This window comes from Protopterus annectens, chromosome 15.part0 (genome assembly GCF_019279795.1).
Source record: "Protopterus annectens isolate FY-2018-M chromosome 15.part0, PAN1.0, whole genome shotgun sequence".
Lineage (NCBI taxonomy): Eukaryota > Metazoa > Chordata > Ceratodontiformes > Protopteridae > Protopterus > Protopterus annectens.
In genome coordinates this window covers 200,700,069-200,716,690 of record NC_056749.1, presented here as the reverse complement: position 1 = coordinate 200,716,690, position 16,622 = coordinate 200,700,069, and the positions used below count along the sequence as shown (strand labels likewise).

The following is a 16,622-nucleotide window of genomic DNA, read 5'->3' as shown; positions in this document are numbered from 1 at the left end:
TATCATTCCTTTCAGTAAAAGGGGTGTTCCTGCCAACTACCACATCAATAGCAACACCTTATTTATGCAGTCATCGGTGAGAGACCTGGGCACACAGGTTGACAGCTCCCTTACCTTTGACCACCATGTCTCCACAGTGGTAAGAAGGGCATTCTTTATGGCTCGTCTCATAAGTAAGGCATTGCCTTTAGGAAAAAAGAAGTTATTATGTCTCTGTACTCTTCCCTCATCAGGCCAATAATTGAGTACAACACCCCTTTTGATATGTACCTTTCCATGCACCTGCAGCAATTGAAGAAACCACAAAGGTTCCTCACAAGGAAAATTGAAGGTCTTCAGCATGTGTCCTGTGAGGATCGTCTGAAATCACTGTCATATTATTTTGTTTCATACAGACTACTCAGAGGTGATGTCTGCCTTGCATACAAGGCAATCTCAGACCCTGCTTTATTGGAAATGCTGCTTATCCATAAGTCAAATGGTATATGGTTTACTCACTCTAAAGACCTTAACCTAGCATGTGACATTAATAAAACCTGCTGGAGGGACAGATTTGTCTCCCAGAAGGTTGGAACAGATTCCAACTTCATGTCAAACAAATTCACCCCTGGGATTCCACGTGTCCCTCTTGGACAGGGGCAATAGGTGCTGATCATGGAAATAAGGGTAAGAACTTGACTAGGCTTGTAAGGGCCATAGGGCCATTAGCCTAGTAACTTCCTATGACATATATATATATATATATATATATATATATATATATATATATATAGATAGATAGATAAACACACACACACACACACACACACTCACACACACACACACACACACACACACACACACACACACACACACACACACACACACACACACACACACACACACTGCTATTAGTAAAGACCTTATAAAGTAAAAGAAAGCTTAATTCTGGATCCACAGAACATGGGTAATGTCTTCTAAATCTGCAGGATTAGCTGAAAGGAAAGTGATGGTTAGGGTAGCAAAGTCAGAAATAGTTTGCGGAGTTCTGAGGATATCCAGGATAGAGATTTCGGCATAAAGTAGCATTGTATAATAAGATGTGGAAATTAATATTTTATTAAAGGAGAGTATGATGAAGATGTGCATGAATGGAATGTCAAGTGCGTAGTGTAATTAAATCAAGTACACTGACTCCTATTGCATAATATATGCTGTAGTGTACACAAATACCGGTAATTCTGTGTTGGTACGGGAATGTTTTCACTGACATAGCCGTTTGGTAATAAGTACATTGGCAAAACACCTTCTTTTGTAAGAGATGGTTTTCATCACATGCTGTTTTCTTGCTTTTGGTTTATCTCTCTCTTTCATGGAGTGTATGAAGTATAATTAAATGCTCAGCACAGCAGTGATACACCATTCTGTAGGAGTTTTACTAAATAAAATAAATGTCTTTTTTCAATAACAAGGTCCTCATACATGAATATTTGGGTATACCACAAGGACTGTGCAACATACTTCTCCATTTTTATGAACTAAAATTTAAAGGTACTTCAGAGACTGTCTGACTTTAAAATGTCGCAAATGCTAACAGTGTCCTGTCTCAGACTGAGAAGGATCCTTCACTTGAGTCAAACTTCAATAAAATCTTTACCAGTACCTGAATATGTCGAACTGGTAGGCAGTTTTGATATGCCATGTAGTAGTTCTTTACCTGCTGATGGGAATATGTATTGAGCTGAGCTTTTCATTGGAGTTTGCAGCAGGAAGGGCGAAGACAATGAAATGAGGTAGAGCAGTTTGTCCTTGCAACTGCAGTCTGATAAAAGTGAAGACACACCTGCACGTACCTGCATGTACTCCCCGTACTGTAGATATAAAACAGAGATTCAAAGTTCAGAAAACAGTTTTTTTCATGCACTAGCCTATGTGTGCGTGTGTATGCGTGTGTGTGCGTGTGTGTGTGTGTGTGTGTGTGTGTGTGTGTGTGTGTGTGTGTGTGTGTGTGTGCGTGTGCGTGCGTGTGTGTGTGTGTGTGTGTGTGTGTGTGTGTGTGTGTGTGTGTGTGTGTGTGTGTGTGTGTGTGTGTGTGTGCGTGTGTGCGTGTGTGTGTGTGTTTATGTGTTTTTCAACAGTCAAAGTAAGGGCAAACCCAAATAAAATTTTTCTCTGTTTCCAGGTCCCGCCTAGGATGTCAAGTGTGCGTCAAAAAGTGGATGGATGGAATAACGGTCAAGGTTCCCCTGGAGGTCTCTGATCTCAGGAAGACAGTAGAGACAGGGAAGCAAAGCAAACAATAGGCTGCCTCACTAATTACTGTCTCACTTAGGAATTTTAAAATGTCATTTCATTTCTTGAATTGTTTTCAGAAATTTATATATATATATATATATATGACACAGAAGGTGACTCCACTGCAAAATGCACCCCATCTTTTGAAGCTGGTTAAGTGTAAGTCCATGCATTAGTCCTTTATTCTTATATTTCATTTCTAGGAGTATTTTAGTTTAAGAATATTTTAATTTTACTTTACTACATCTAGGCACACCATATGCTGCATGATATTCTGTTTTATCAGATACATAAAATGTAACCAGATTGTGTATTTTTTCCAAAAAACAAAGATTAACTCTTACTTTGCTGCAGGTAATGACTTATGCTGATAGTGGAGGGTACAACAAAACACATCTAACTCATTTAACACAGCTACAGAATGCCCTGTAGCAGCAGAACACAAATCAACATTCTGTGCAGGAAACAATGCTAAAAGCTGAATTTGCTCTGTAAAAACAGTAGAACAATATTTAGTGTAAATAAGGCTTTTCCTGTTTCAGTTAGACAAAGACAGATTAGAAATTTCCTGTTTTGATTTTTGAAAAAATTAAAATATCTTTCTTTTATTCTGAAAAAAAGATATATTTCTGGGTTCATGTAATAGTAAACATACTACTTGGTCTGCCCTAAACTCAGTATACAATTACTTAAAATTAGCGTAAGGAATTTCTGTAAATTCATTGTCTGATGTATTTTGTCTCATCTCTTTGTTTTTGGAAAAGGCACATGATTACTGCTGTATAAATATATACACTGAAGTATGAAAAATGTCTGTTAGCATTACAAAAACAACAAAACTTACAGAAATGTGTTGAAAGGTTTCCTTAAAAACTCGTGTTTATTCCTTTTTAGCCTTTGCTTTGAAGTAAAGACAGGTCATTAGGAAAGGAACAGTGACATTGTATTGTCTGATTATTTTGGTACACATTTGTGACAAATAAAACCATTTTTTATTTGTTGTTGTGTTGCAGGAAAAATAAACTGATAATAGATTTCACAGTTAGAGAGTGTCAAACATCAGCTGTACCAATAAATAAATAAATTTAAAAAAAAGTAAACTGAACCATTTATTGTTAACAGTACTTTTTTACCTCACTAGTAGGTAAAATGTTTGCTAGTTCTGACACTGACAGGAGAACTGCAAGTGATGCAGCAAATGCCATGTAATGACCCGAATATGTTGCAGGCCACAAATAAAAAGATTACTAATATTTAGTTTGCAAAAGCAACCTTTACTGAAAATTGTACAACACAATATGACATTTACAAACATGTACAGGAGGAATTATACCTGTCTAGATTTTCCACTTTAATTTTTTGCACTGCAACTGTAATATTATTAGAAAAAGGAATTTAAAGTTTTCTCTCTGCTTAAGTTCATGGACAGCCACTGAGTGGACATCAATGAGCAGGAGTGCCTCCCCATATGACACTGGGGCTGGTCAAGGATATCAGAGGTGTTTGACCTGGTTACATATCTCACTGGAAATGCTATTTGAATGTTCAGCTTCACAGGAGTGAACCAGCCATGTCATTGTGTGGTCTATATTAGATTGCCATAACGTCAAAACAGCGAATGCCATTTCAGCGACACATAAAGAGCGATCTACAACTTCTGCAAACAGCCAGAACATCGATTTTTTCCCCTAGGGAAATAAATCAATAGGCCAACCACACACAAAACATCATACTAAGCATTACAAAGTGGGGCTGTGCCTCCACCCAACTAAATATACCAACTCCGAGATCACACTACAGTTGGGAAAAGGGCAATTACACTGCGCCGGCTAAGCGATTTTTTTCCCTAAGAAAAACAATCGATATTCTGGCTGTTCACGGAAGTTGTAGATCATTCTTTATGTGTTGCTGAAATGGCATTCGCTGTTTTGCCATTTCAGCGATCTAATATAGACCCTCCATTTTCAACTGCTGAATAATATGCACTTTGCCAAAATGAGCATTCATTATAGGGGTCAGAGTGGTCAAGGTTTCCTTTGTCCAAAAGTACAGTGACCTTGAAACTGATGATAATGTTAGGGTTGGGGTGGACTGGCAAAGCCTCATTGCATTGTGTCAAGAGCAACAGGGACTTTTAGGATTTGGTGTTGTACATACTTTTGGACAGTTACTATTGTTTAAAAGGAAAGGAGAGTTGTTTTTTTGCTCTTTAAGTCCAGTGAGATGACCATTTGTTTAGCTCTTCATCAAGAGTTGAGGGATGTGCCAGATCAAGGGACGGTGGGTGGTACTGGGCACCAGAGTAGCCAGCTACACCTCTGCTCATAAGTACACATTAATATTCATCAGGAGGGCTGATGTTAACATGTCATGGGTGGGAAAGCCTATGGGTGTGTGCTTACATCACTACATGCCTATGTGCCTGTGCTTCAGGGGGAAGGTAAGGGCATACAAAAAATCTCAGGTTAGGATTGAAGATGATGGGTCTGGTCATTTCCATCTCCTCTTCCACCATCACTAATGATAGATAATTGCTTGAACAAATATGTTCCCATGTTGATGGCTCAGGAGAGAATCATCTAAAGTCTAGAGAGAGGGTTGTGGCAAGGAAAGGTGCCAGCAGTAGCCAGTTATTAATAAAACCCACATCAGTGCTGAAAGAAACATCAGTTTAACTTTTAATGAGTCCCTGTTGTTTCAGGATAACACCTTGTAGGGGCAAAGACAGACCATTCATTAAATCAGTCACTTTATACAGTATCACTGAAAGTCATCTTCCCCCACATTCAGTTCATCCACTTCCAGTTGGAGAATATATTAGGATCATTAGGAATACAACTGAGGAGGATTGTGAAATGGCCATGTTACAAATATAGCAGAAAAGATTAGAATGGGGATATGCAGAGAAGATTTTAAATGAAGCAAAGAGGAAGGTGTTTATGAGGTTGAGAAGTGAAGTGAAGAATGTGAGAGGATGGGGAGTGGAAATGAAATGATGAGTGAGACTGATAGCAAAGTGTTGTTTTCTGTATACCAACTTCTCTGAATCCCTTTGTAAAATAATTAAGGAGAACTGAACAATTATCTTGGAGAATGTTTACCTAGCGTTCCCATATTTTTTCTTATATTAGACCATTGCATTGCATTTAAGATGAATCCGCTAAAAGTACAGTATCCACCAGATACAAGGAAGCGAATGTTTAGTTGTGGGAGATTTAATGTGTGTCAGTATATATATTTTTTTATATTTTATTTATTAAAATGCTTATAATAAACAAGTTTTACAGTCAGCATGATCCAAGACAAAATAATCAAAATCGATGTCTAGTACCAAATAATTAATTCACCAATGTATTAGGTCTTTGGCTAACAAAGTTCGCAGATGACTGCAAACTAGGAGCCATAATCGAAACTCCTAATGATGTGGACATCCTACAAAAAGGCCTCACTGAGACAGATGCCTGGTGTCAAAGCCATGGCCTCAAGCTCAATGCCAAAAAGTGCATTGTCATCCCCTTTGGTAAAAACTCTGTACCATGAACTACAACATAGGCGGTAGTATACTTAACACCGAAAGTGGGATAAGAGACCTTGGGACACAGGTGGACAGTAGTCTCTCCTTTGATAATCACATCGCCACAGTAGACAGGAAATCCTTCTACGTAGCACACCTCATCACAAAAGGTTTCTCATCCAGAAAAAAAGAGGTCATTGTTTCCCTCTACTCATCAGTCATTAGACCCATTATAGAGTACAATGCCCCTTTTGGTATGTACCTCACAAGACATCTACAACAACTGGACAGGTTACAGAAATACCTCACAAAGAGGATTACCGGCCTCAAACAGATGGCCTACGCAGACCGTCTCAAAAAACTTCAGGTTTACTCTGTCGCATATCGCCTACTCAGAGGTGATCTCTGCCTAACATACAAAGCTATGTAAAACCCAGAGCTATTGGACATGCTCCACTTAAAGAAATCCCAATCCCTCTGAGCTACACACTCTAGGGACCTAAACCTTGTCACCACAATAAACAGAACATGTCGGAGGGATAGATTTCTGTCCCAGAGACTTCCCATACTCTGGAATAAACTACCTATCTATATCAAACAAAGCTCCTCATTAGCACTCTTCAAGAAAAATCTTGATGATTGGATGGGAAATAGGAAATTCACCCCGGGGACCACCTCTGTGGCTCTACTCGACAGTGGCACAGGAAAATAATTTTCTTGGGTGGCAAAAGCCAGGGTACCTTTTTGGCTGGGCTTGTATAGGCCCCAGGGCCGATAGCCTAGTACCTACCTATGAACCTATGAACAATTCTTAACACACACATACCAAAGAAGGCAACCTTAAAACATACTAAAATTCAGCAACTGCTGAAAACTAGGAACATTTTTCTATTTACAAGACAGGACTAAAGTCTAAACGGAATGTTGTAACATATACAAGGTCTTGTATCTGGAGTAAATCTTAGTTGTACTACACATTCTATTAAACTAACCTTTAATTTAAGTAAGGGAACGTAAAGTAAAGAAAGACATAAGCAAAGAGGAAGCGAAAGGAGAGTCCTCACATTACCTATTACAGTAACAGTGGATGTTCATTGTAGTAAACATTTTCTGTATTTAAAGACACCCACCGGTACTATAGATTCTTTGTGGACTCTGATGAAATTATTACCAGGTTTAATATAGAAGTGGAGCAGAATTAAGATGGACCATTCAGCATGGTTAGGCATGGTACATATTTGTCTAAAAAGGACACTTCTGTACCTGCCCTCCTTGTGATTATTAATTCTACTTTATAAATCTGGAGTACTATATTCTGGCATTCCAAAACCAGTGGGATTGAGTCAGTTTCCAATGCCAGGCATTTTTTTTGCTGCTACCACCAATATATTCACTATTGGATGCTGTGTCACATGCTCAGACATAATGTCACATATTACCAGATGTTCCCTGTCTTTTTCTTATATTGGATATCTCCGAGTTACCTTATTTCCAACACTGGAGCCAAAAACTGATGAACCTCCAGGACAACTGCAAAAGTTATGGTTCCACATAGGCTCAAATTAAGGAAGATTACATCTCCAGCAAAATGATGAGGAACTGAGTGAATTTCCTGGACATGAAACTAGGGATTTTGAAAAGTTTATGAAAGCATTTCCAGGCATGAAGCCTCTACCTAGAGGAAGATGTGAGTTTAAAGGGTGCTTGAACAGCCTTTAGGACTAAGGCTTCTTTATCTTCCTAAGGCAACAACTCTGGATGCATCTTTTATATTCTTCTACTGTGTTGTACATACTATGCTTTAAAAGTCTTCATGAGTGATATGCCTATTTTAATAGGCCGACAATGGCCAACAATGATCTTCAGATATGTACAGACCTTACAGTAATGTATGATGCTCTCCTTTGGAATCTTACATTCAGATAATGAGATAATATCACTGAAAAACTGGAGGGCTTTAGCAATATACAATTGTTAAGTGCAGAACAAGGCCATTATTCCATCAGCACTTCCAAGGAAAGCATGCAGCACAAAGAAATGGCACAGAAACAAAAGTTGGAGCCACACAAACCAAACTTGTAGAGAAACAAAGGATGACTCCAAACAACCATGGCTAAGGATCCAGCAGTTGAATAAAAACTCCATTTAAGAAAAAAGGTTAGTGCTTTCGGAACAAGATTCCTTCTTCAGATCATAAAAACATGTTAAAACAAAGTGTTTAAATAATCAGTACATCCAGTTAAACACCAGAGAAGGTATAATTAGCAATGATAACACAACCAAAAAGGAAAACACTCTCTGCAAATGCTGGTTCCAGACAAAAATAGTACACACAAAAAAAAACCAAACCAGCAATGTTGAAGGATAAAATCTTTAATAATATGCTCAAACACAAAGCTTTCGGGTATAACTTCCTTCCTCATTGTGAGGAAGGGCGTTATACCTGAAAGCTTTGTGTTTTAGTGTATTATTAAAGATTTTATCCTTCAACGTTGCTGGTTTGTTTTTTTCTTTTTGTATAATTAGCAATGATGCCATCTAACACACACACACACGCACACACACACACACACACACACACACACACACACACACACACACACACACACACACACACACACACACACACACAAAATTCAACCAGTAAGCTAGCTTAAAAAAAAACAAGCCTCCAAAGAGTAACACCCACTCAGTGCTTCAGTGGGTGACTCTTAAATAAAGGCTTAATACTCATTTTGTCATTTAAGCCTGGTTCGCAGTAAGATTTAAGCTTCAGCATCCACTTCTGTTCTTCTTGCTCAGTTACATTTCTAATATCACCACCCCATTACTCAGAGTAACTAGTTGTAAAACAAAAACCTTAAATGAATGTTCAATACCTCTTGCTCTGACATGTCTTGCCAAAGTATTGATGTCTCTATTCCTTCGAATATCATAAACATTCTCTAAAATCCTGTCTGTAAGGGTATGGTTCAGCTTTCCTATATAGAACGCATCACAGGCAGTGCAGATAGCCATATAAACAAGATCAGAGCTTCCACAATGTACAAAATAGTCAAAATAAAAACTTGAACCAGTAAGCTGATGAAAAAAGAGGTATAAGAAAATATACATTTTCAAGTGCTACATGTACCACATTTAAAAGTGCCACAAAGAGTGGATTTCAGAGGAAAAGTCTTTTTTAACATTTCTGTAACAGAGTTGTTTTTTCAGGTAAAGATTATTTCTAAAACTGAACTTCAGTTCCTGGTCAATAACCTTCTTGACATCACGGTCTGATAAAAGTATGGGCCAATGTTTTTTAATAATTTCACAGACCTGCCCAATATTACTTGAATAAGTAAAAACAGGTCTATTTTTAACATGGGCAACTCTATTGTCTCTGTTTATGTCTAATTTCACTCTCTCAAAGAAAAAAGGTCTACCTATAGTTGCTCTGCTATCACGTACCTCATTAATACATAGATCAACCTCTGTGGGTATGTAACCCTTTCTTACAAAATCCTCTCTAAGTCTTAAAAAATCCAGATTTAAATCAGCATCATCAGTGTGAAGCCTCATAGTCCAAGGGGTACTGTCCTTTCATTACATTACTTAATACATGCCTGGGATGCATACTAGTCTTGTGAAGAAGGGTGTTCTTACAGTCTTTCCTGTAGAGACTAGTCCCAAATAGCTTAAGTTCATCCTTGTTAATACTCACATCTAGAAAGTTAATGCAATTGACAGATGACTGGGCACTAGATTTCAGGAAGGTAGTGGTAGTATGTAGGTATTTTATAAATTCATTAAGCTTAACTTCTGTATTTACCCAAATAAAAAAGATGTCATCAACAAAGCATATGAAAATTATACAGATGCAAATGAGGGGTTATAAACAAACACCTTTTTTATCTTCCCATAGTACCAACACTAAGCTGGCAAAAGTGTTGACACATGCCGTGCCCATTGCAACACCTGCCTTTTGCATGTAAAATTTATTATCAAATGTAAATGCATTATTTTCTAAGACTAGTTCAAGTAGTGTACATATAACTTCAGTCTTATTCACATCAAAAGATGTCTTACATACTTGGAAAATATGAATACTCTATATGCCATTCTCATTGGGGATCACAGTAGATAATGATGCTACATCAAGAGTAACTAACAAAAAGCTGGTATTCCCCTAAAAATCAATTGATCATGTATACAAGTCCTGCAAAATGGACTTAGTAGCTCTCAGAATTGTAGGTATAGTATGCAAAAGTGACCCTAAGTTATTTTCAATATAAAGTGATACAGGCTCAGTAACCCAGCCTTTACTAGAAAGGATGGATCTCATCGGAAGTCACGCACGATCTTATGGACCTTAGGTATTCCATATAAAACAGGTATAATAAGATGTTCAACCTCTAAATAATCATATAACCTTGAGTGTATGAAACTAGCCATTATAAGGTCATATAAAAACACATACTCTATCAATAAGTGCTTGTATCTTGAATCATATTACAATTCACATAAGTTAAATCATCAGAAAGCATGCTAAGCATCTGTATAATATAAAAAGATCTATCCATAATCACAATCCCACCTCCCTTGTCAGCTGACTGAATTTCCAAATATGAGGCCTGATGTAGCTTTTTAAGGGATAGGATATCTGCAGCTGACAATTGAGTAAAACGAGGTTTATGCCCACAATTTAAACTCATGTGGATCTTATCATCACATAAAGAGATAAAGGACTCTATACTCAAGTTCGTGGTTGGTGGGAAAAAAGCACTAGGCCTTTTAAAATAAGGTTCACTAGTAGTTTGCTCTGAATAAAAAAGTGATAGTGATAAATTTTGTGCAAATAGAGTAAGATCAACCAATATATCAGTTAAGGTGGATCTTTGAGAAGGTATGAAAGAAAGACCTTTGTTAAGCAATGCTAATTGCAGAGCTGTTAAAACAAAAGAAGAAATATTAAAAACCAAACTGTCTGTTTCTTGCTCCTTGTCCATATCAAATTGCTGGTGCTCTGATACTGCATAAACCCCCCTGGGGGCTCTGCTCCTTGACTGGCCCTTCCTTTAACCATTGTCTATATTGGTAAAGGGGCTTGCAGGGTAAAATTTGTAGAAAGAGCACCAGTGGTTGCTGTATCAATGCTAGGGGTTGCATTCTGTTTTCTTTGTTCTTTCACTCTAGTCATGGGTTCATTAGAACAGCCTGCAGTACTCTTGTCATTACAGATATGAACAGTAAGAGGGGCAGGTGCTATAGATCCTTCAGTCATTAAAGCAGTTGTAACATCAGCAGAACTATTACTGATAGGCACTAACACCTTATTGTCACATGGCCATGATAATACATAGCCTTTGTCAAAGTTATTAAGGTCCTGCTGCAGTTTCTTAATTTTAGTAGCACGTAAGTGTCTTTCATATTCAACAATATTGTCACACATTTCATCCACTTTTACTCTGCAGATATCAGAAGTGTGTTTAGCAAACAAGTCTTTCTGATCTCTATCAATTTCTGCAGCTAGCTGTCTTTCAAGTGGAAGAAAATAATCATTCATGAGTTTCAAATAATTTAAACTAAGCTGCAAATTCAAAGCTTTCCACTGTTTAAGCAGCTCAGGATATTCATTCCCAAAAGTGAGCATTTTAAGAACCCTAAGCCCACGTGGGATAGCCTTATATCTTAAGACAGCCTCAAAGTGCAGTCTTTATCACTGCCAACATTTATATTATATAACTTGTTTTCTAGGTCCTTAAGACTTTCAAAAAATCAGTACTTCAAATGTGGCAGTGGCTTCAGTGGATAAAGTTTCAGTTGCCGATGCATTTAACAAAGGATTTGAATCCAAAAATAAAAGCGTATGCAACCTCTCAGTGTTTCTTGCTTCACTTCCAAGGAAAGGTTTGTATGGCTGAGTGCAGATTGGAATGAGCCCCTAAAAGGAAGATCAGAATCATCATGCAAGTAGGATCAATGTTCCGAATAGTTGTACTCAAAACTGTATATATTGCATTGAAATATTGGGAGGCAGCTATAGATGTACAATGCTTGTGGTCTCCTAAGGCTATACCATATAATATTAAAAAAAAACGATAGCTGGGCATTCTTCTCAAAGTGAGAAGGCATAGGTAGGAGATATGGATATATGGTTGATGCCATAAGCCTTGACCAGCACGCGGCCAAGTCTGCTTTACATAATTCCTTGTGAATTCTGAACATGACTGCTTTATGTGTGATCACCAAACTTAGAAGACTTATCCCCACTCATGTTTGTTACGCATAGTTACCTGCCGTCATTCCCCACATCTATGAAGGGTGCCTCAGGAATTTCATTATAATGCTGCCCCATTTCCTGAGAAGGCTCATTGGAATCTTGAAGGGAACCCCTTGAGTAATGTACATAATTTTGAGATAAACTATCATTTTAATTAAAAAAAAAAAATATATATATATATATATATATATATATATATATATATTTTTTTTTTTTTTTTCCAAAAGTGGATGTGCCAGGTATTCCATTCATTTTCAGAAGGGTTCATTTGGTTTTGGACTAATTGCATTTTCAGACCTCTTGTACACTTTGTGTTTAACCCCATAGTTTTACCCAGATATTTAAAAGATAATAGGTTAACTGTAAAGTTGTTCTTATCCAGCTCATTGTGACAGAAATGAACCTTATAATGACTTTGTGGGGTTAACCTTGTATCCAGAACTCCATATTAGGTATGTAATGGGTCATCCAAAAATATCAGAAGATCAGCAGCAAACAGGGCAACTCCTTCCATTGATTTATAGATGTTGCTGTTACTGGATGGAGGGTTCTTTACATTTTGCAACATCTGTGCCAATGGCTCAATAGCAAGCAGGAATAGAAGGGGCACATGTGGGCCTGACTCTTTTACCAGTTGTGAAGGAGATGGAGATAAAGGATCCCAATTGGACAGCTACCTGTGAATCTTTATTAATATCCGCCAGAGCCTCTATGAATGCCATAGGAAAATAGGAAGGAATGATGATGTGAAATAGGTAAAGCCATTCAACATTATTGAAAGCCTTTTCTTCATTGGCTGACAGTTGTGTCAGAGGTTTATCTCCCAACTCCAACCAAAGAAATCCCTCGGTATATATGACCCCAGGATGACATATGTTTAATGAACCCGGCCTGGTCACAGTGGATGAGAGAAGGTAACACTGGAGCTATTCAAGATGTCCAGACATTCATATAGTGTGTCAGTATATACTGAGAAAGAAAGTGTCAAGGTATGTGGAAAACTGTGGTTAAGAGGGTTTTTTCCTGTGAAAATTCCACGGTGGTGTATGTTGTTTGTTGTACTTGTCCTATACCTAAGTGGTATACAGGGCAAAAAAAAAATTGTAAGGCAAAAGTAAAAATGCAGGAACATATTAGGGATGTGTATAATACATATCCCCTCAGTGCAGTTGCACAGTGCATATTAAAGAAGTGTTTGCTGTGTGTAAATTTCTTGGTATGTGCAAGATCTGTATGTCATGAAAGGTGATAAAGTTGATGCTTTCAATAAATTAGAGATGAAAATGATATTTAAATGTAATAAAATACATCTACTTGCATTAAATTCTGAATTAAACTGGCAATGCAATGTGTAATATGGTATATTTAAAGTATATGTATCAGTATGAGATTTAAAATGTAGAGTTTGCTTTAAGGATGAGTAAATGTTAATTGTTTAATTGGATAGGATATAAAATTGATTTAATGAATGATCATTGTCCCCTAGAAGGTGTTATGCCAAAGTGCCACGGACTCATTAAAGCTAAATTGATGTTTCTTTCAGCATTGATGTGTGTTTTATTATTTTGTAGTATTTAGTGTGTAAATTAGTAGACAGTTAGTATCCTGGCTGAGAGGCCAAAAAATATTACAATAATCGAAAAAAAAAAATAAAACACTCCATCTATCAAAGTTATGGCAGCCTGAGTGGGCTGCGTATTCTATGAGGTGGAATACTGCAATCAGTAATACGAGTGCTCGCACATGCACATACACACACACACACACACACACACACACACACACACACACACACACACACACACACACACTTACACGCACATACACAAATATGGAAAATGCACCAAAAACAAGCATTTTATATTTTATGCTTTATATAGACCAGTAACAAAAAAACATATCATCTTGCCACTTGTGTAATATAGTCCTTGTTTTAGAAATGGACTGATTTGATATTCCTGCTATCCTTTACTATTTCTGCATAAAATGAATAACGTGTATAAGTTGCTCATATTGTATTTTCAGCCTCCTTCTGACAGTTCGGATTAGTTTACAGAGCTGTTACATCAAGAGTAACTACTGGTCAATACTTTCTGTGTTTTTGACTAACTATGTCCATGAGATCCATGGTGGACCTAATTTAGTTTTGCAGTTTTGGTACATTTTCCATTTTTTGCAAGTTGATGCACAAATTGGGTTCTCTGAGTGAACCAGTAATGAGCTTGATGTTATCAGACATCCTGCATTTGGATTTTGGTTCCCTGTGAAGGGTAGAAGGCAGTATACTAATATTAGGTAGCTGCTCTGGAATTACATCTAGGTATTAACTCAGAGGTAATGATTCTGTCTATCTTTATATTATACCATGTGTGGTAACACAGTGTAAAGGGCTTCAATGTCAATAGTTACCAAAATGCTTTGGTAAAAAGGCATATTTGGTGAAAATGAATAGGCAGTTTAAAATTAAACAATACATACATTTTCCACACCTACTTTTTAGTATATAAAAGCTGATATGTTTAACATTGTTAAAATATTGCTGATTTTTTGTTTATGAGGATCATTTTTCTGTAATGAATAAAGGCTTGTTGCTTTGGAACACAAACTACCCAAACAAATTATCCGGTCTGTAATTTTTTCATCCTTTGGATATGCAATGATTTATATTTAACACATTCATTAAAGTAAGCACTGGTTAAACAGCTGACTATTGTGTGCTGGCATTTTCTTTGGATTTATGATTGATTTTTGGCCGTGCACCACACTGTAGTTTCATGGAGTTAGTTCCATTTTGGAACACTACCTGGGTTTCATGATTTTTGGAAATTGTCGTGACTGAGCTCATCAATGAAGTTTTAAGACCACTAGTTTCTTTGTTTTTTACTTTTTACTTTATTTTATAAAGGCTACAGCAAGAATCTTAATACTTGCAATAAGTAATTGGGTGTAGTGATGTGCATGATTTTTTTTAATGTACCTCGTACTTCCATGAATATTTTCAAATGTGGTATGTCTGCCTTTTAATGTATGTGCTATGAGCATTATTGCAGAGCTACATTAAGGCTAATTTGCAAGTAGGCTTGATTTCTTTTACTGTTTTCCTTAGTATTATATATTTTAGTCAGAACACTAGGGGCATAACTGATAATAAAATAAACAGATGTTAACTCTCACTTGGTTATCATGGTTTGGGTTTATTTTTCTCCAGAAAATTATATTTCTTTCCATTAATGATCAGTGTCTCCTGACCATTACAAGTAATTACCCAGATGACCTGGTTTCTGCTAGTAGCGCAGATGCTAGAGAACCTGGTGAGTGGAAAGAGGGATGTTGATGGAGTGCATTTCCATCGCTCTTGGAAGTGTGGAGTGGTGCTTTATATGGTTGGCATATCACATGGAAGAATTCCTTCTGAAAACCCAGGAGACCACATGGGAGTACTTGCTTCAAAGGGGCAGGGCCATTTGAAGTGCTGTGTCTCTAACAGAAGTGTGAGACTCACCCCTCCTAAGACGCATTGAATGTTGATCTCAGTATCATTGAACTGGGCATGTGCAGTGGGGTTGGTTTATAAGCACAAAACTCTACCATTGATAATGGATGACAGCACTACTCCTTATGCATGATCCTCACCCCTTTGAAGAACAAATGAGCCATAAATGAGACATGAGACTTGGGAAATGAATTAGCCAGTTGGGAAAGTGGAGAGGAAACATAATGGTCACAGTACATGAATATAGCTGTGCACCCATTTATGGTATAGATACACAGTACATAAATGTAGCTGTGTATCCATTTATGGTATATATACACAGCACATAAATGTAGCTGTGTATCCGTTTATGGTATACATAGGCAGTACATAAATACAGGTATGTATCCATTTATGGTATACATATGCAGTACATAAATGTAGCTGTGTATCCATTTATGGTATACATACACACTACATAAATGTAGCTGTGTATCCATTTATGATATTCACACAGTGGATAAATGTAGCAGTATACTCATTTGTGATGTACATACACAGTACATAATTGTTGCAGTGTATCCATTTATGATATACATACACAGTAGATAAATATAACTTTGCACCTATTTATGATATACATACACAGTACATAAGGGTAGCAGTGCACTCATTTATGATGTACATGTGTGACACATACATACAGACAACAGTGTAATCATTTATGATATATATACACACTACATAAATATTGTAGAGTACCCATTTATGATGCACATACACAGTACATAAATGTAGCTGTATACTAATTTATGTGATACGTGCACAGTACATAGATGTAACTGTGCACCCATTTATGATGTACATATACATTATATAAATGTAACTGTGTACTCATTTATGATACACATACACAGTACATTAATGTAGCTCTGTACCCATTTATGAAATACATACACAGTACATAAATATACCAGTACACTCATTTATGATATGCATATATAGTATGTAAATGTGGCAGTGTACCCATTTATGTAATACATACACAATACATAAATGTAGCAGTGTACTTATTTATGATAATTTATGATCTACATGCT

General features: G+C 37.0%; 1 protein-coding gene across 1 annotated transcript in view; it reads left to right on the top strand.

The window, feature by feature from the left end:
* Positions 1-3,379, top strand: part of LOC122790120 (adrenodoxin-like) — a 321,113-nt gene extending 317,734 nt beyond the window's left edge. Inside the window, exon 4 of the mRNA XM_044057695.1 lies at positions 2,162-3,379. Within this exon, the coding sequence (XP_043913630.1) occupies positions 2,162-2,282 (121 nt within the window). The 3' untranslated portion in view covers positions 2,283-3,379. The remainder of the gene's footprint in view (positions 1-2,161) is intronic.
* The last annotated feature ends 13,243 nt before the right edge of the window (positions 3,380-16,622 follow it).